At 41.6% G+C, this 19,415-nt stretch overlaps 1 protein-coding gene and 1 pseudogene across 4 annotated transcripts; one reads left to right on the top strand and one right to left on the bottom strand.

Moving 5' to 3' along the window:
• Nucleotides 1-1,329: 1,329 nt before the first annotated feature.
• On the bottom strand, nt 1,330-5,523 carry ARMCX1 (armadillo repeat containing X-linked 1). Of its 4 annotated transcripts, none has more exons than XM_063660376.1 (4): nt 5,368-5,523; nt 5,004-5,057; nt 4,395-4,459; nt 1,330-3,588 (listed from the first exon to the last, which is right to left on the bottom strand). In XM_063660376.1, exon 4 carries the CDS (start codon nt 3,096-3,098, stop codon nt 1,737-1,739), a length of 1,362 nt encoding a protein of 453 aa, XP_063516446.1. In that variant the 5' UTR covers nt 3,099-3,588; nt 4,395-4,459; nt 5,004-5,057; nt 5,368-5,523; the 3' UTR covers nt 1,330-1,736. The 4 variants fall into 4 exon arrangements, with proteins under 4 accessions (XP_063516446.1, XP_054328887.1, XP_063516448.1 ...); XM_054472912.2 differs by having other exon boundaries at nt 1,330-3,220; nt 5,368-5,522; XM_063660378.1 differs by having other exon boundaries at nt 5,004-5,054; nt 5,368-5,521.
• A 7,039-nt stretch (nt 5,524-12,562) lies between these two features.
• LOC129024626 (protein kinase C iota type-like) lies at nt 12,563-14,565 on the top strand (annotated as a pseudogene).
• The last annotated feature ends 4,850 nt before the right edge of the window (nt 14,566-19,415 follow it).

Raw genomic sequence — 19,415 nt, 5'->3', positions numbered from 1 at the left:
ATGCCTATATCAGAATATCTCATGTAACTCATAAATATATACACCTATTATGTACCCACAAAAATTAAAAATTAATTTTTAAAAAAAAACTATATGCTGAATTTCTAATGTAGGTAAATGTAGATGTCCACCAACATTTTCAATAGCTGCATAATATTTAAATGTGTGGACATACATTAATTTATTTAGCTAACTGCCTGTCTTGAGATACTTGGGTCATTTACAACTTTTCACCCTTCAAAACAGTTTGAAGATGCATAGCTTCCTACAAGCCAATTATGTGATTATTTCCTAAAGATAAATTTCTACAAGTGGAATTACAGGGTTAAAGGACGTGCATATATTCCAATGGACCTTGTACCAGTGTATACTCCCACCAGCAGTTTGAGAGTGCTCCTCCCCTGACGCCCTCACCCTCACTATGGCGTAGGAGCAAGGTAGATCTTCTATGTGTATCCCAACAACACTCTCTATGGTTCCATAAAGGCCCCACCTTAACCAACCTTATAAAGGAAATCTGATACAAGCACTAAAACTTATGCTTTCTTATTATTTCAAAGTTGTAACTGTTTACTTACATAGATACCAGAACTGGCTAAGAGGACATTTTTCTGTCAAATGCCCCAGGACCCAAAATAAAATTGGTCTTCTTTGTATGTCTCCAGAATACATCTAAGCACTTTTTGGTTCAAAAGATCTCTCATTTCCATCCTCTCTTTACCATTCCCATGGCCACCAGTAAAATTTCACACCTTTATTATCTCATGCCTGGACTAAGTTGTGGTAGCTTCCTGTTTTTCCAATCTCCAGTCACCACTCCTATCCCCGCCCCAGCTTGGACTCCTGCTGCACATAAATCTACCATATCGTTTTCCTTTCATCTTGTCATTCCTCTGGTCACAAAAGGCCTTGATGTCTCCCAGGGGTGGATGTAATAATATTCAGACACCCCAGTTTAGCAGTTAGGGGTGCTCCACGAACAGGACTCACCTCTACTGCCTGACTCCCTCTCTTGTCACTACCCTCCCTACACTTTCCATTCCAGCAGGCCAGCACTTCTCTCTGGAGAAGGATTCCCATCTCCGTGCCTTTCTTCTCATCCCTCCTCCCATCTTGAGTGCCCTTCTGACTTTTTGTATCCTATCCTTCAAACCCAGCTTACTTAAGAGTTCTCCTCTGAAAAACTTTCCTTGAGCACTGTGGCCTGCAGCTGTTTCTGCTGCCTCTAAGCGCTGATGGTCTCCTGGTTTTGTTAATATCTCTTTGTTTTAGTTTCCATATATCTTACCTTTCCAAACAGACCATAAACTCAAGGACAAAGACAATGTCTTTTTTTTTCTGCTTCTTAAAACACAACTTTATTGATGAAACACAAGTCTTAGAATAACAAATATAAACTAATATAAAAGTGTAGCTTATTCGTGATGTATAACTAATTCATTGTCAGTTTAGGTAGAGGAAAGATTAAAAAATCTCAATCTAGGTAATAAGATCAAATCAATAAATTCTTTCTGTGTACAAATACTAATATTCCATTCGGCATCCTTAAAATGGTTCATCCTAAACCAAACTGTTACAACCAACATCAGTCACTGTTATGATATATGATAGTCATTATTCCAAAATAGCAGCTGAAAAGATCTCTTTACCATATATGCACAATGAAAAACAAAGAATTTACAAATCACATCTTACCAACTGCAAATACCTCAATATAGTTTGGGACAGACTCCAAATTAGAGTTTGGTTAATACTTTCAGGACTTTTACTTTCACCACCAGATCATTGTGATTTGCTAGTGCTTTGATTTTCTTAACACAAACTCCAGACTCTTTGAATAAGAAAAAAAGTGAACTTCTGCTGAATTCTTTCCTGGATGATGCAAGCCCTTCATTTTTTATGTTGTCATTTATATTCTCAAATAGGGTAAGGATATTAAGAAGAATCTCTCTATCCCATTCTTTATTAAAGAGGGAAATCAATTCTGATGGTACTTTACAACTGACCAGCTCTCTTGTCATGGCTGGATTTTCAGTAAAGTTTATAATTAGTTTCATAATCTGTATCTTGGTGAAATGATTTCCCAGGAATAACAAAGCAAAAAAGTCTGGAAAAGAATAGGAAAGCAAATGTTGGTAATGATTAGTCACAGTCATGTTGGTTAACAGTCTTAGCCCAGCCATCTGCACAGCTGAGTCCAAGCGACAGACCATGGTGTCATCACAAACTTGACTGATGTACGTCTTAATCTTGCCCTGATTTTCTGCGTTCACACTCAAGTTATTAAGGGCATTGTAAGTCTTTTCCCTAATTATGGGGTCTTTTGTTTTTATCAGTTTTGCAATAATTGGGACACCACCCAATTCACGTATGGCATTCTGGTTAAATGAATATGCTGCATTGTTACCCAGAGTGACCAAGGCTACTTCTTGAATAAAAGGATCATTTGTTCGCTCCAGGATGTTGAGGACCTTTTGGAGGTCGGGAGCACTCAGAATATCATCAATTTTATAAGGAAAGTTAAACTTGCCTCTGCGGACAGGCCATGTTGTAGCTGGAGCCCTGGTGCTCTTACTTCGGGCCTTTCCCTTGGATTTTCCACTTGCCCTGCCCCCGGCCCTAGATCCACTCCTGGTGGGGTGGCAGCCTCCACCCCTGCCTCCTGGGCAGGGTAAACTTGGTGCAAGGGTCCTGTTCCCAGTGATGGTACCCATCCTAGCCCCTTTGCCTGCCTTTGCACTTGCCTGTTCCTTCAGCGTGTTGAAAAGGGCCTTGGCCTTGGCCTCTAGGCCGCCTCCTCTGTGGGATCCTGAATGGGCCTTCTCTTTTACACCCGGACAATCCTCGAGTCCCAAATTCACCTCAGGCTTGACCTTTGAATCACCCTGAAGTTTGGCCCCAGACCCTGCCCCAACGTTGGTTTTAGCTCCTTTCACAGTCTCAACCCCAATCTCTGAGGTGTCCGTAGACTCTTCGTCTTCGTCCCAGATTTTCTCGTTCTCATCTCTTCCCCAAGCCAGTCTGTATACACAGTAGCAGGCACCAGCCCCGATAACCACACCAGCGGCCACGCAGCCAGCTTCCCGAGTGCGGCCCATGGTATAGCTGGGACAAATCTCTTAACCCGAGCACAAAACAGGCTCGCTCTGGCCCAGAGAAGCGCGCACACGTCGCGGGCGGAGTCTGCAGCTACTGCTGGCTGGCTCTGAGGCACCTTGACCTAGGAATAAAGGATGCATTTCAGATTTCAGGCTCCTCCTCCTTTTATGTCTTTGCACGCAAACACACTGAAACTACAACAAAACAAACAAACGTACAAAAATACAGAGATACTGGCAGAGACTCGGGGCTTGATATCTAGATCACTGATTCCTTTCTTCCACCCGGAAGCTAAGTTTGGAAATTTTCCCCGCTTAAAGACTCTCCAACCTCACGTTCCACCACCCCACCCCAGAACGTTAAAGTTCCCTGCCACCCCTGCCCTTCCAGATGTCCTGTGAACAGTGGCGCCCTCACATGCACCCACAGAGGTCCAGGCAGTTTTTTTCCTTCTCTTTCTTGCTTCCAAGTGCACTGCTTCGTGCAAACCTGCAGACAAGGGCGTGGGGAGAGGGGTACTGAGAGCTCGGGGGACATATAGATCTCACCTGGGACGGGACACACATCCGTCTTCTGAATTCCTAGCCCTTTACAACTGCCTTGCCCAATGTTTCCCGCCTTCGGTTACCCTCCTCTCCTCACAGAGCTGCGGCTTTGGAATTCATTATCTCCCTCCCTCTTCCTCCTTCGATGATTCCTCTAACCCTCCATTCCACCTCCACCCCTACTCCCATCATTGGCATCCTCCGAAGATGTCGCCACACATTTTCATCGTTAACATTTTCCTTGTAACAAAATGAAGTGACAATATCTAAAAGCCGTACTAGCGTGAAATGCCTAAAGGTCTCCAACTCTGCCCTTGCCTCCGCCAACTCCTCCATCTCAAAGGTACCAGGACACCCCCACCCACCCACCCCCGTGTCATTATACCAACTACCTCTGCTCTGGAGCAATTTCTTACCTCCCTCACCTCGGTTTCCGCTTCCACTAAACCTTCAAGACTGACAAACTTCAGAAGTGAGTGCTTGGTCGACGGACCAACGCCAAGGACACTGTACCCCAAACAGTAATTTGGAGTAACGTCCTCCCAACCCCTGGACTCTCTTGACGCCCACCCCTTCTCAGCTATTTTCTTCCCTGTCTTGTACTTGCAGAGCAATTTCTTTTGCAAGCTCCGAAATGGTGTAGATAAGAGGGAAGGAGGGGGATATGGAAGGGATCCACGGGCCCACTCGAGTTGCAGTCGCCACCATGCTCCACCCCCAAATAATGCCATCACCCTTATTATGACCTACTTGGTTCTTGACAACTTTGCGTTTCTTCCTGCTCCAAGGGTTGAACTGGCCTCCGGCCCCAAGATCTGCAGACACAGGCAACAAGGCAGAAACTGATGGCTCAGCGGACAGAAAAGCACTTCGGGGAGTCCCAATATCCACTTTTCCTAATTCAGGGTCCTGGCTGTCAATGGATTTTACCTTTTTGTTTCTCACCCTACCCTCACTTCTCTGGACTCCGCTGACACCAGCCCTCTCGCTTGGTAGTGTTCCCCTACCCCCGTCCCCGCCCCCGGCCCTCACTCCCTCCCGCAGCCCCAGCGGTCGGCCATTTTCCCAGCAAAACCACACCCCTTTCAAACCACTGGAAGCGGGGCGGGGCGAGGGAGGGATATGGAAAATCCGAGGAGAAAAACAAAACCAACCGATCTCTTCTATCCTTCTCCCCAACGCACCCTACCCGCAATAACAAGCACTTTTCCTGCAGGCACTGTTACATCCTCTTTTACTGAAGAAAAAAAAATGGCAGGACGATTGCTTGAGAGTCGGTAAAGGGCCCAAGTTAAGGCAAGAACTTCAGTCATCCCAGTCCTTCTGGGCGCCGCGGGACAGCCCCAGCTTTACACTGACCTGCAGGGATTCCAGGCAGACTATTCCTTTGTTCCCAAATGGCACAGCGTCCTACTGAAAGAAAAGGGGTATGACTGTCAGACGCACAGCCCCAAGATTCTGGCTTGGTAGATGGACCAGCACACAGGACTTGAATCCGAATATCTGCCCTCCCTGATTCAAGGCCCTGGATGTTAAAGGTCCCACGACGCCCGAGTCTGGGGTCGCCCCTAGAATCCGGCCCCAAGGTCCACCATTTTTGTTCTAGAAAGGGCCAGGGATACTGCAAGGGTTTGGAGAAAGCGAACTGTGCTCCCCCTTCGGCCTCCACCGTTCACTGCTCGCGCCGCAGGGATCCCCTGGCAACGCCCATCCACACACAAACCTGCTGGGATCCAGGCAGTAACCTCGTCCTCCTTCCCCCAGGCCACAGGCCCTCTCGCCCTCTGGGCGACAGGGAGAGTGCAACCGGACCAAACGAAGACTAGGATTAGAAGGACGTCTGCACGCGTCGGCTCCAGCTCACGTGAGGGCCACGTCAACCATGAGATCAGGACCCCAATTACCACTCCCATCAGCAGCGCCGCAGAAGCCGGCCCTCCCCTTCCTTCCCTGACACATCAGGTCCTGCCACTCATTTTCCTCTTTGCCAACCCCGGAGACTAGAAGCAGCTTCTCTTTGTGGTTGGAATTTGCCTTTCTTTGGTTTACAGGGAGAAGCTGTATCTGCTCCCTTGTCCGTTGGCCTTTTCTTCCTCTTCGAGGAATAATTTTTTATCTTCTCTAGTCCCAGTCCAACTGTCTCTCTCTATACCTCCCCCCATCACCAGTCATGAATGTCCAATTTCTTCTGCACTCCTGTAAAATGTGGAGCAAGATGTTAGAAAAGGATCGTGGGAGTGTCTTATTTAAACTTTTCTGCTCATTTGTTTTTAAATGAGTAACGCATTACTTTTATATTGAGAAAATAAAATGATGCTATTTTCCTTTGAGTGGAGAGTTTAAACGAGAGAGAAAACCCAAAAGGCCTCATTAATTTCGTTATTTTATTTGTAACAGAAGGAAAATATTTCTACTGGTTACAGCCAATTAGTAGCTTTTAAAACAAAATAACTCATTTTAAAATTGAAAAGTGGGCTGAGGTGGGTGGATTGCTGGAGCCCAGGAGTTTAAGGCTGCAGTGAGCTATGATCTCAGCACTGCACTCCAGCCTGGGTGACAGAGAGCAAGCCTCTATCTCTTAAAAAAAATGGATTTTTTTTACATGATCTATGAATTACTCCACAAAGAGACAACCAGTTGTCTAATCTTGGCCATTTTACACAAATAATTCCTTACTTTTTCTATTTTTGAATCAACTTGCAATTTGATAGGTTAAAGCAACACAACCCTGTCTTATTTAATTAAAGAAAAGCATGTATTTAACGTCCCAAAGTCTTGACCGACTGTTATATGAACCTCTTGTGATTTGATGGCTACTCTGATCACCTGCCTCTGAATTGAATTCCAGTCTACTAAGGCTGAGGCACCTGAGGGTGTGAGGGATGCAGAGATGTTCTAATCCTGCCCTGTCAAGAGCGGAAGAAGGTGCTGCCCTCCCACCCTTCCACATTCCATAGCCTCTCATCCCCTGTATTCAGGCACCCATCTATTGTTCACTCCAAAAATATATATAGATGAGTGACCAAGGTGGTAAATGCCACGTTTACTCAGGTGACCAATCAGAGTAAACACCTTTGGCTCCTTCCCTTCCTTCCCCAAATTCCCACAGAGGTAACAGCAATGCATCGAAGGGCTTACTGTTCCTACCTACCCCTCTGCCCTTATTCATGGTGCCTGAGTGAGCATTGCTCCTAATACTGTGTGCTGCCACCACCTGACCTGAGAGGTGCAGCCCGCTGGGCTTCTTGCCTCTGGCTTCCTTAAAAAGAGAACCTAATCTTGTTGCAGAGTTACTGCCTGCCAGTCCATATCCACCTTGGTGCCCGCTCAGCCAAATATATGCCTAAGGAACAATCCCCATGGATTAACCCAGAGTAGGCATTCTCACACGGACAACCTTGTGGACCACCTGCAATTCATTTTTGTGGAGAAAGGAGCCATAGCTTTCATCAGATTCTCACAGGCATGTATGACTTTTAAAAAATAACTAAGAACTATTAATACTTTCCTGAAAAAAAGCTATATATCCCCTCAATAGAAAATCTACTCCTCCCCAGCACTGTGGGAGGCTGAAGCTGGCAGATCACTTGAGGTCAGGAGTTCGAGCCCAGCCTGGCCAGCATGGTAAAACCCCATCTTTACTAAAAATACAAAAATTAGCCGGGAATGGTGGCACGCACCTGTAGTCCCAGCTACTTGGGAGGCTGAGGCAGGAGAATCGCTTGAACCCAGGAGGCAGAGGTTGCAGTGAGTTGAGATTGTGCCATTGCACTCCAGCCTGGGCAACAGAGCAAGACTCCATCTCAAAAAAAAAAAAAAAAGAAAAGAAAAAGAAAAAGAAAGAAAGTCTATTCCTCTCCCCTCTTCTCTGTCTCTAGTTATATACTTATTTTTTTAAGTGCAGAAATCTGTAGAGTAGAATGCAAAACTGCCCTGCAATGCCTATTCTACCACCAAGCACTTTCAATGATATCGACCTTTCTTCCTGCAAATATACAGTATATGTATGTGGATGTGTCGAGTTCCAAGTTGAACAATATACAAAACAAAACAATTGACATTTACTGCAGTACTTGCAATAAATCTGCACTTTAATTGGAGAATTTATATCTTTAAAAATGGAGTCTTTCTATCCATGCCAACTTTTGAGATTTTCAATAAATGTTATGTTTCTTTATACTCATTTCTTATTATGTTTGTGTTTTGTTTATATGAATGACATTCCTATTATGATTACACATTCTACCTGGTTATTGTTTGTCTCAGGTAAAGTAATTAATTATGATATATTTATCTTTAGTGACCATTCTTATTATTTCTAATAGTTTTTTCATTGATACTTTTGGTTTTTCTAGGTATGCATGCATAATATCTGCAAATGATGATTTTTCATTTCTTCTTTTCCAGTATTTATATTCCTTATTCTTTTATTTTCTGCATGTATTCCATTGACCAGAACCTTCAGAATTAGTTTGAATGATAATGGTGATTGAGGGCCTCCAGATCTTATTCTTGAAGAAAATGGGAGTGTCCTTAGTATTTCATTGTTTAGTGCAACCTGACATTTGCTGTTTGTTTTTCATGTGTTCTTCTTCATCTGTGTATGGATGATTTGGGGGATGCCTAAAAGTGCACTTTTATAACCCTTTATATAAGACTGAGGAAAATTAAATTGTCCACATCATAATACTGGGAAGGAGAGGAAATAGGGGAGCGGCCACAAGTGCTGAGCTTATGGGGAATGTATTGGTGAGCAAAAACAACACAGACTCTTCTCTCGTGGTGGAAATAAGACCTTAATAAAATAAGCGCGCGCACACACACACACACACACACACACACACACACACACACACACTGAGAAAAATACTGTAAAGGAAAAAACCTCTGTTAATATCGTTTTTAAAAAAGTGGCATAGTCTGAGGATCAGGGAAAGTTTCCTTGCTGGGGCAGAGAGAGTGAAGTTTTCAGCTGAGATGAAGGAAAGCAGGTGGTAACTAGGAAAAGAGGGGAACAGAAAATAAAAAATCTCAATTTCCCCACCCCTCTGATAACTACTGTGATGACCAATCTACTTCAATCCTAGGATAAATCCTATGAAAACCACTGTTAATTTTTCAGGTGACTCTTTCCAGGTTTTGTTGCTGTTTCATATATATTACCAAAAAATATATGTAGATACATTATGTGTGTATGCACACATATATCTTTCTAAAATAATTTTGGATTATACTGTGCGTATTATTCTGCATAACTATTTTTTTCACCTGATATATCATGTGAATCTTTTTAGCAGACAAACTAATATTCTGTAGCGTGGATTTACCAGAATTTAACCAATCTTTTACTGACTGATACTTAGCCTCTTCCTAATCTTTATCTATTACAAAGATGCCACAGTGAAGATTTCTGTATACATATATTTTGGCAACTATGATATTATTTCCTCAAGATAAATTCCTAGAAGTAAAATAATTGTGTCAAAATGGGTATTCATTTTAAATTTTACCCATGCTGCCAACTTTCACCTCTTAAATTTATATATATATATAGATCGATAGATAGATTGATAGATAGATACATATATATGCATTCTATGTTGTGCTCCAAATAATTAATTTATTTAATTATAAGTGAGATTAAACATCTTCTCAGAGGTTTGTTAAGCATCTGTATTTATCTTTCTGTGTACTGTCTTTCCTCATTTTTTTACTAAGTTGTTCATCTGTTTCTTACTAATACATAAGAACTTTCTGCAAATTAAGCAAATGAGTCTTTTGACTTCAATAAGTGTTATAAATATTTTCCCGATTTATAATTTTTTGGACTTCTACTATATAGAATTTTTTATCTTTACAGTACAAAATTTACCAACTTTTTTTTCTTTTTTTATTATACTTTAAGTTCTAGGGTACATGTGCACAACGTGCAGGTTTGTTACGTATGTATACATGCGCCATGTTGGTGTGCTGCACCCATTAACTCGTCATTTACATTAGGTATATCTCCTAATGCTATCCCTCCCCTCTCCCCCCACCCGACGACAGGCCCCGGTGTGTGATGTTCCCCTTCCTGTGTCCAAGTGTTCTCATTGTTCAATTCCCACCTATGAGTGAGAACATGCGGTGTTTGGTTTTTTGGCCTTGGGATACTTTGCTGAGAATGATGGTTTCCAGCTTCATCCATGTCCCTACAAAGGACATGAACTCATCCTTTTTTATGGCTGCATAGTATTCCATGGGGTATATGTGCCACATTTTCTTAATCCAGTCTATCATTGATGGACATTTGGGTTGGTTCCAAGTCTTTGCTATTGTGAATAGTGCCACAGTAAAAATACGTGTGCATGTGTCTTTATAGCAGCATGATTTATAATCCTTTGGGTATATACCCAGTAATGGGATGGCTGGGTCAAATGGTATTTCTAGTTCTAGATCCCTGAGGAATCGCCACACTGTCTTCCACAATGGTTGAACTAGTTTATAGTCCCACCAACAGTGTAAAAGTGTTCCTATTTCTCCACATCCTCTCCAGCACCCGTGTTTCCTGACTTTTTAATGATCGCCATTCTAACTGGTGTGAGATGATATCTCATTGTGGTTTTGATTTGCATTTCTCTGATGACCAGTGATGATGAGCATTTTTTCATGTGTCTGTTGGCTGCATAAATATCTTCTTTTGAGAAGTGTCTGTTCATATCCTTTGCCCACTTTTTGATGGGGTTGTTTGGTTTTTTCTTGTAAATTTGTTTAAGTTCTTTGTAGATTCTGGATATTAGCCCTTTGTCAGATGAGTAGATTGCAAAAATTTTCTCCCATTCTGTAGGTTGCCCGTTCACTCTGATGGTAGTTTCTTTTGCTGTGCAGAAGCCCTTTAGTTTAATTAGATCCCATTTGTCAATTTTGGCTTTTGTTACCATTGCTTTTGGTGTTTTAGACATGAAGTCCTTGCCTATGTCCTGAATGCTATTGCCTAGGTTTTCTTCTAGGGTTTTTATGGTTTTAGGTCTAACATTTAAGTCCTTAATCCATCTTGAATTAATTTTTGTATAAGGTATAAGGAAGGGATCCAGTTTCAGCTTTCTACATATGGCTAGCCAGTTTTCCCAGCACCATTTATTAAATAGGGAATCCTTTCCCCATTTCTTGTTTTTGTCAGGTTTGTCAAAGATCAGATGGTTGTAGATGTGTAAAATTTACCAACTTTTTTCTTTACATTTTTGAGGTTTGTGTCCTGCTTAGGGAGATCTCTGTTTTCTCCTAATTTTTATGTTTTCTTTTATATTTAACTGTTTGGCCCTCTCCCCCTCCCCCTCCCCCTCCCCCTCCCCCTCCCCCTCCCTCTCCCTCTCCCTCTTTCTTCGGTCTCCCTCCGTTGCCGAGGCTGGACTGTACTGCAGTGATCTCACCTCGCTGAAACCTCCCTGCCTCGGGCTCCTGTGATTCTCCTGCCTCGGCCTGCCGAGTGCCTGGGACTGCAGGCGCGTGCTGCCACGCCTGACTGGTTTTTGTATTTTTGGTGGAGACGGGGTTTCGCAGTGTTGACCGGGCTGGTCTCCAGCTCCTGACCTCGAGTGATCTGCCCGCCTCCGCCTCCCGAGGTGCTGGGATTGCAGACGGAGTCTCGCTCACTCAATGCTCAATGTTGCCCAGGCTGGAGTGCAGTGGCGTGATCTCGGCTCGCTACAACCTCCACCTCCCAGCCGCCTGCCTTGGCCTCCCAAAGTGCTAAGATTACAGCCTCTGCCCGGCTGCCACCCTGTCTAGGAATTGAGGAGCGTCTCTGCCTGGCTGCCCATCGTCTGGGATGTGAGGAGCCCCTCTGCCCGGCCGCCCCATCTGGGAAGTGAGGAGCGCCTCTGCCCGGCCGCCCCGTCTGGGAAGTGAGGAGCATCTCTGCCCTGCCGCCATCCCCTATAGGAAGTGAGGAGCGTTTCTGCCTGGCCTCCCATCTTCTGGGATGTGAGGAGCGCCTCTGCCTGGCCGCCCCATCTGGGATGTGAGGAGCACCTAGGCCCAGCCACCCCGTCTGGGAGGTGAGGAGCACCTCTGCCCGGCCGCCACCCCGTCTGGGAGGAAGTGAGGAGCGCCTCTGCCCGGCCGCCCATCGTCTGGGATGTGAGGAGCACCTCTGCCCGGCCGCCCCGTCTGGGAGGTGTACCCAACAGCTCGGAAGAGACAGCGACCATCGAGAATGGGCCATGATGACAATGGCAGTTTTGTTGAAAAGAAAAAAATTGGGGGAAAAGAAAGAGAGATCAGATTGTTATTGTGTCTGTGTAGAAAGAAGTAGGCATAGGAGACTCCATTTTGTTCTGTACTAGGAGAAATTCTTCTGCCTTGGGATGCTGTTGATCTACGGCCTTGCCCCCCGTCCAGTGCTCTCTGAAACATGTGCTGTGTCAACTCAGGGTTAAATGGATTAAGGGCGGTGCAAGATGTGCTTTGTTAAACAGATGCTTGAAGGCAGCATGCTCATTAAGAGTCATCACCACTCCCTAATCTCAAGTACCCAGGGACACAAACACTACCTAGGAAAACCAGAGACCTTTGTTCATGTGTTTATCTGCTGACCTTCTCTCCACTATTATCCTATGACCCTGCCACATCCCCCCTCTGAGAAACATCCAAGAATGATCAATAAATACTTAAAAAAAAAAAAAATTTGGTCCATATGGAATTATTTTCTTCCAAATGGCTAGCAAATTGTCCTAATGCTAATTATCAAATAATCCCCTCTTTAGCTCACTGAGTTAAAGTGCCATCTTTGGGCTGCTCAGGCGAGGCAACCCTTGGGTCGGCGCTGCGGGCAAGGTGGGCAGGTAGGTGGGCGGACCGCCGCGGTTCTCCGACAGGCATGGGCGGCTGAGTCCTCCAGGGCGTCCGAAGCGCCCCCCCGCACCCCCTGCCTCCAGCGTTGAGGCGGGGGAGTGAGGAGATGCCGACCCAGAGGGACAGCAGCACCATGTCCCACACGGTCGCAGGCGGCTGCAGTGGGGACCATTCCCACCAGGTCTGGGTGAAAGCCTACTACCGCGGGGATATCATGATAACACATTTTGAACCTTCCATCTCCTTTGAGGGCCTTTGCAATGTGGTTCGAGACGTGTTCTTTTGACAACGAACAGCTCTTCACCATGAAATGGATAGACGAGGAAGGAGACCCGTGTACAGTATCATCTCAGTTGGAGTTAGAAGAAGCCTTTAGACTTTATAAGCTAAACAAGGACTCTGAACTGTTGATTCATGTGTTCCCTTGTGTACCAGAACGTCCCGGGATGCCTTGTCCAAGAGAAGATAAATCCATCTACCATAGAGGTGCATGCCGCTGGAGAAAGCTTTATTGTGCCAATGGCCACACTTTCCAAGCCAAGCGCTTCAACAGGCGTGCTCACTGTGCCATCTGCACAGACCGAATATGGGGACTTGGACGCCAAGGATATAAGTGCATCAACTTCAAACTCTTGGTTCATAAGAAGTGCCATAAACGCCTCACAATTGAATGTGGGCGGCATTCTTTGCCACTGGAACAAATGATGCCCATGGATCAGTCATCCATGCATTCTGACCATGCACAGACAGTAATTCCATATAATCCTTCAAGTCATGAGAGTTTGGATCAAGTTGGTGAAGAAAAAGAGGCAATGAACACCAGGGAAAGTGGCAAAGCTTCATCCAGTCTAGGTCTTCAGGATTTTGATTTGCTCCGGGTAATAGGAAGAGGAAGTTAAGCCAAAGTACTGTTGGTTCCATTAAAAAAAAAAAAAAAAAAAAAAAGATCGTATTTATGCAATGAAAGTTGTGAAAAAAGAGCTTGTTAATGATGATGAGGATATTGATTGGGTGCAGACAGAGACATATGTGTTTGAGTAGGCATCCAATCATCCTTTCCTTGTTGGGCTGCAGTGTTGCTTTCAGACAGAAAGTAGATTGTTCTTTGTTATAGAGTATGTAAATGGAGGAGACCTAATGTTTCATATGCAGCGACAAAGAAAATTTCCTGAAGAACATGCCAGATTTTACTCTGCAGAAATCAGTCTAGCATTCAATTATCTTCATGAGCGAGGGATAATTTATAGAGATTTGAAACTGGACAATGTACTACTGGACTCTGAAGGCCACATTAAACTCACTGACTACGGCATGTGTTAAGGAAGGATTACGGCCAGGAGATACAACCAGCACTTTCTGTGGTACTCCTAATTACATTGCTCCTGAAATTTTAAGAGGAGGAGATTATGGTTTCAGTGTTGACTGGTGGGCTCTTGGAGTGCTAATGTTTGAGATGATGGCAGGAAAGTCTCCATTTGATACTGTTGGGAGCTCCGATAACCCTGACCAGAACACAGAGGATTATCTCTTCCAAGTTATTTTGGAAAAACAAATTCGCATACCACGTTCTCTGTCTGTAAAAGCTGCAAGTGTTCTGAAGAGTTTTCTTAACAAGGACCCTAAGGAATGATTGGGTTGTCATCCTCAAACAGGATTTGCTGATATTCAGGGACACCCGTTCTTCTGAAATGTTGATTGGGATATGATGGAGCAAAAACAGGTAGTACTTCCCTTTAAAGCAAATATTTCTGGGGAATTTGGTTTGGACAACTTTGATTCTCAGCTTACTAATGAACCTGTCCAGCTCACTCCAGATGTCGATGACATTGTGAGGAAGATTAATCAGTCTGAATTTGAAGGTTTTGAGTATATCAATCCTCTTTTGATGTCTGCAGAAGAATGTGTCCGATCCTCATTTTTCAACCATGTATTCTACTCATGTTGCCATTTAATGCATGGATAAACTTGCTGCCAGCCTGGATACAATTAACTATTTTATATTTGCCACCTACAAAAAAACACCCAATATCTTCTTTCGTAGACTACATGAATCAGTTATTACATCTGTTTTACTATGAAAAATAAATTAATACTAGCTTCCAGACAATCATGTCAAAATTTAGTTGAACTGCTTTTTCAGTTTTTAAAAGGCCTACAGATGAGTAATGAAGTTATCTTTTTTGTTTAAAAAAAAAAAAAGAAAACAACTGCATTTAAAAAGTATCTGTTGCATTAAGGCACATAGTGCGATTACATCATAAACCTCCCATAATTTTTGTCATTCTGTGTTAAATCACTTCAGGGTTTAATTTTGAAATAAAAGATTAATATAAAATGCAACAACTTTTTATATTACCTATTAGTTTTGGAGTTCTTTATGTTTAAAAATTCAGGTGTAAATTTTATTGCCTTGGATAAATAAATTATCGATTTTTTAAGGCAGCAGTTATTAAATTGGTAATAGAAGATGCTGCTTGCTTAGAATTGGGAAATTCAGCTGGGTGCAGTGACTCAACGCCTGTAATTCCAGTACTTTGGGAGGCTGAGGCAGGCAGATCACTTGAGGTCAGGAGTTCGAGATCGGCCTGACCAACATGGTGAAATCCTGTCTCTACTAAAAATACAAAAATTAGCTGGGCATGGTGGCACATACCTGTAATCCCAGCTACTCGGGAGGCTGAAGCAGGAGAATCTCTTGAACCCAGGAGATGGAGTTTCCAGAGAGCCAAGATTACTCCAGCCTAGGCAACAGTGAGTGAGACACGGTCTCAAACAAAACAAAACAAAACAAAAACCAAATTGGGAAATTCTTCTTGAGTTAAAAAACAGACACTTTTTATTATGAATCACATTCCAAATCATTAACTATTTTTGCAAAACTGGCACAAATGATTTTTCTTTTTAAGTATATTAATGGGGTAGCTCCTGAGCCTATCCATTTATTGGAAACTTTAACTGCAATGTTAATATATATACTGCAAAAGACCAAGGATGCAGTTGAATGGAAAATTACTCAGTATATAGAAAGGAAAAAAAACAGAAATTTAAAATAGATACAGAAAAGTACAGTGGTAATATTTTTATTTCCTATTGGAGTGTGAATCCCCACAGTTGCTTTTGTGACTTGATTCAAATGAGGCACTCATTATTGTTACCAAACTTGTAAAAGCATTCCATGTATTCAGTGGAGGCAGAATGTATAATATTTTTTCCTTATAATTTAGTATACAGGAAAATTATTTATTTTTTAAGTAGGGTATCTTAATTATGCTCATTTCTCCCCCTAAACCACATTATCTATATGATTGGACCCTGTTTATAGAGTCTTTAGTGAAATCAGAAAAATAAAGTAGGCATGAATAAATGTTCAGGACACACACATACACTCACACACATCACAGTATCAGCTCTTTCAGTGAGTTTTTATTAACTGGATAACACATGTAACACATAGTAGAATACATTTCAGAGGCAGAGTTCCTCGGATTATTTTTTATTAATATTAGTGTTTAGCAGTTTATTATTTAAGGGGGTGCCAAATATAGCATCCTTCTGTTGTTTATTTTAAATATTTTTTAATGAAAAGGGACTTAAAAAGTAACCATGATTATCTAAATTACTTAAAGTTTTTTAATCTTAGTAAAACTTAATTTTAGGAAAGTGTCCTAGTTTAAATTTCAAATATTTCAAAATTTGTAGGCATTTAATAAATTATCTTTTTTTGGAGGGGTGGATGCTACATTTCATTGGAAATGTCATTTTCCCAGTTTCTAGCTGTGTACTCTCTTTCCTTCAAATAACATAAGTCTGAAAGCAATGAAAACCTCAAAGGAAAATGTTTATATACATGCACATGTTTATTTAATATGTTTCTCTTAACATCTGAAACTTGTTTTAAAACAAAAAGCAGTGTTCACTTCAAATCATAAACTTAGAATTCTGTATCTCATGTCAGAAATATGTTTATGGCCTTGCTTTTAAGTGGTGTTGTTTCCCATAGGGCATTAGCTCTCAGATTTTGGAATGTGAAATAATCACCTAGGAAGTTTGTTTAAAATGCACATTAGTGGGCCCACCTTAGACTTCTTTGGGGCCTTCAACCTCACTTTGAGAAACACCTTCTTCAGGTTATTCTTTATGTTTGTCCTGTGGTTAAATATTAGAGTATTCATGATAAAACATTTTGAGAAGTGGTAAGCAGTGAGTTATTACCCACAATTTAAAGCAAATTTTGAATGAATCTTTAAGTTAGGTGTTTACCTTCCCACCAGCCCCCCAAAAAAACCTCTCAGTAGTTTCTATCAATGATGTGCAAAATGATGAGCATTTTTCCATGATGAGGTTTTAACCATTATTCAGGGTGGTCTTTACGGTGTATATTTTATACAGAAATGCATTATAAATGTTTTTAATTGTGTTCTGTTTTTTGCAGTCTTTAAATGCCATGCCAATTGTTTTTATATTCTATAGAAGTTCGCTCAAAATACTCAACAGGGGAATAGGCAGCGGACAGTCAGAATGGTTGGAATTTTGGCGTTCTAAGAAAAACTTTACTTTGCATAAGCATGTGGTCAGATCATTTTGTGCATATGCAGCCTGGATTGGATGTTAAGTAAATGCTTGTTCAGTGCCAATACATTTACTTAAATCTGTTTTTATTTTTGTCATGTAGAATACTACTGTGGTCATCACAATGTAATATGTATTTCTGTACCTTTTTTTTTTTTACTTCAAAGTCTTTAAATAAAATGTATAATACCCCCCCAAAAAAAGTGCCATCTTTACCATAATTATCATAATCTAAACATCCACATATGTTCGTATCTATTTCTTTATTCTTTATTATATTCTTTCAATCTGTTCTCTTTTCTTTCTTCTTAAATACCAAACTGTTTTAACTATAGTATCTTCATAATATGTTTCAATATCTGAAGGGTAAGGTCTCTCATAACTCATCTTTTTTATCATTACCTGCCTGTTCACAGGTATTTATTTAGAGACTAAAATCTGTTATTTTGTTATAGTCCCCTAAAAACCATTGTTTTTAATTTCAATTTGCATTGCATATAATTTATAAGTTAACTGAGGGATAATTGGCATCTTTACAGGAATATCTTTCTATCCAACAACCCAGTTTTTCTACTTATTTGTCTTTATTTTTCTCAGCAGAGTTTCTAAATTTTTTTATAAAAATAACTCCTAGAACATTGCCTGGCACACTGTAGGTTATCAATCCATATTTACTGAATGAATGGATATGTCTTACAGATTTTTTTGTTAAGTTTATTCAAAAGGAGCTTTTCCCATGGCTATTGTAATTTATTGTATCTTTTCCCATGGCCATTGTAATTTAGATTTTCTTTCTTATTTTACATTTTGTTTGTTGTTTTTATATATGAAAGTGATCAGTTTTTAATCTATTGATTTCATAACCAGCCTTTTTATGGAGTTCCAAAGGTTTCAAGTAGTCTTTAGTTGATTCTCTTAGATTTGCTTCATTTGTGGTAATGATAATCTTGCCTGCCCCCTCCTTTCCAATATTAATATTACATTTCTTTCTCTTGGTTAACTGCATTAACTAGTACTTCTAGAACAATGTTAAATAATTGTGGAAATAACTGGCATTCTTGTCTTTTTCCTAATTTTAATGGAAATGCTTCTAGTGTTTATCCCTTAAACATGAAAGGCTTCTTGTTAGAAATGTATATATTTTTGTCATATTTAAGAAATATCCACCTATTCTTACTTCAGTGAGTTGCATCCAGAAGTTATCTGATTTTAAGTACAATTTTATTAAGATTCTGCTTCATTTTTCTATAATTTTCTCTGCTATACCCTTCCTTACATGAAAGCTTTATCCTTGACTGTGCATTCTAATGGTATCAAAATAGCTGCAGTAATTCTAGGCCTCACACCAGCACCTCAGTCAGAGTCCTAGCCAGTAAAAAAAATCTAAATCAGATGGTTCAAGGGACTTTAATGTAGGGACTACTTACAGAGGTATATGCAAGATTATGAGACCCAACAAGCAATTTTTTGGCATCCAGAGGTTAGCAACAGCAGGTAGCTGTTACCCTAGGCCTAAAAGGGCAAGAGGAAGAAATAGTATTTCTGGAGCCTAGTGAGAGCTAGAGTCATGGAGGAGGGGACTTCTGGAAGAAGCTAAAATCTTGAAGGGATATAGTCACTGCCAATAAAACATAGCCCAAATCAGAGTGGGAGCAGTGAAGAAATACATTGTCTTCTCTCTTCTTCCCTCCAAAGCTGTGCCAGTGCATTCCATTGACCAAACCCAAGCAGAAGTCAATTACAAATGGAGCCTGGGGGATGCAGTCCCTAAGGATCAGGCGCCCAGGGCATAGAACGAGACAGAGAAGGACAGGAAATGAATCAGGATGTGTGGGAAAATAAAGACTAACCACCATGGCCCACTCCTTTCACATTCAGCATCTATTCTTGTTATTCTATTCTCCCAACAGGGAGGCAGGGACAAAAAAAAACTCCCATCAGCCACTGTACTGTTACAGGATAATGCTAATTCAATCATATTTGCCCACCTGAAACCTGATTTATAACAATTATCTCAAGTATTTTTCATATAATCAGAGGAGAGGAAGAGAAAAAGAAATTAACAAAGATGTGCATAGCTGTTACAGTTTCCCACTGAAGCTGATCATGAGGCCAAAGTCAATAATCAACTTCATTCTTCTACCACCCATTTCATATTCCCCTTACAGCAACCTGGTCAAAATTATTTCCCTGATGTAGTGACCCTAATCTTCAATCCTGTATTTATTGAATTTCTGCACTTTCCCACTTACCAGGACTATTAGGCAAAGCAGTACTAGGAGGTGCCCCAGTGAGTATCCCTGGGCTCTGAGCATTGCTCTCCCTGTTTGTATAGCAGCAACCTTATTTCCCCTTAGTAATTGGGCTCAA

This window comes from Pongo pygmaeus, chromosome X (assembly GCF_028885625.2).
Source record: "Pongo pygmaeus isolate AG05252 chromosome X, NHGRI_mPonPyg2-v2.0_pri, whole genome shotgun sequence".
NCBI classification, from domain to species: Eukaryota; Metazoa; Chordata; class Mammalia; order Primates; family Hominidae; genus Pongo; species Pongo pygmaeus.
The sequence above is the reverse complement of the archived record's forward strand: the minus strand, read 5'-3'. Positions and strand labels throughout refer to the sequence as shown.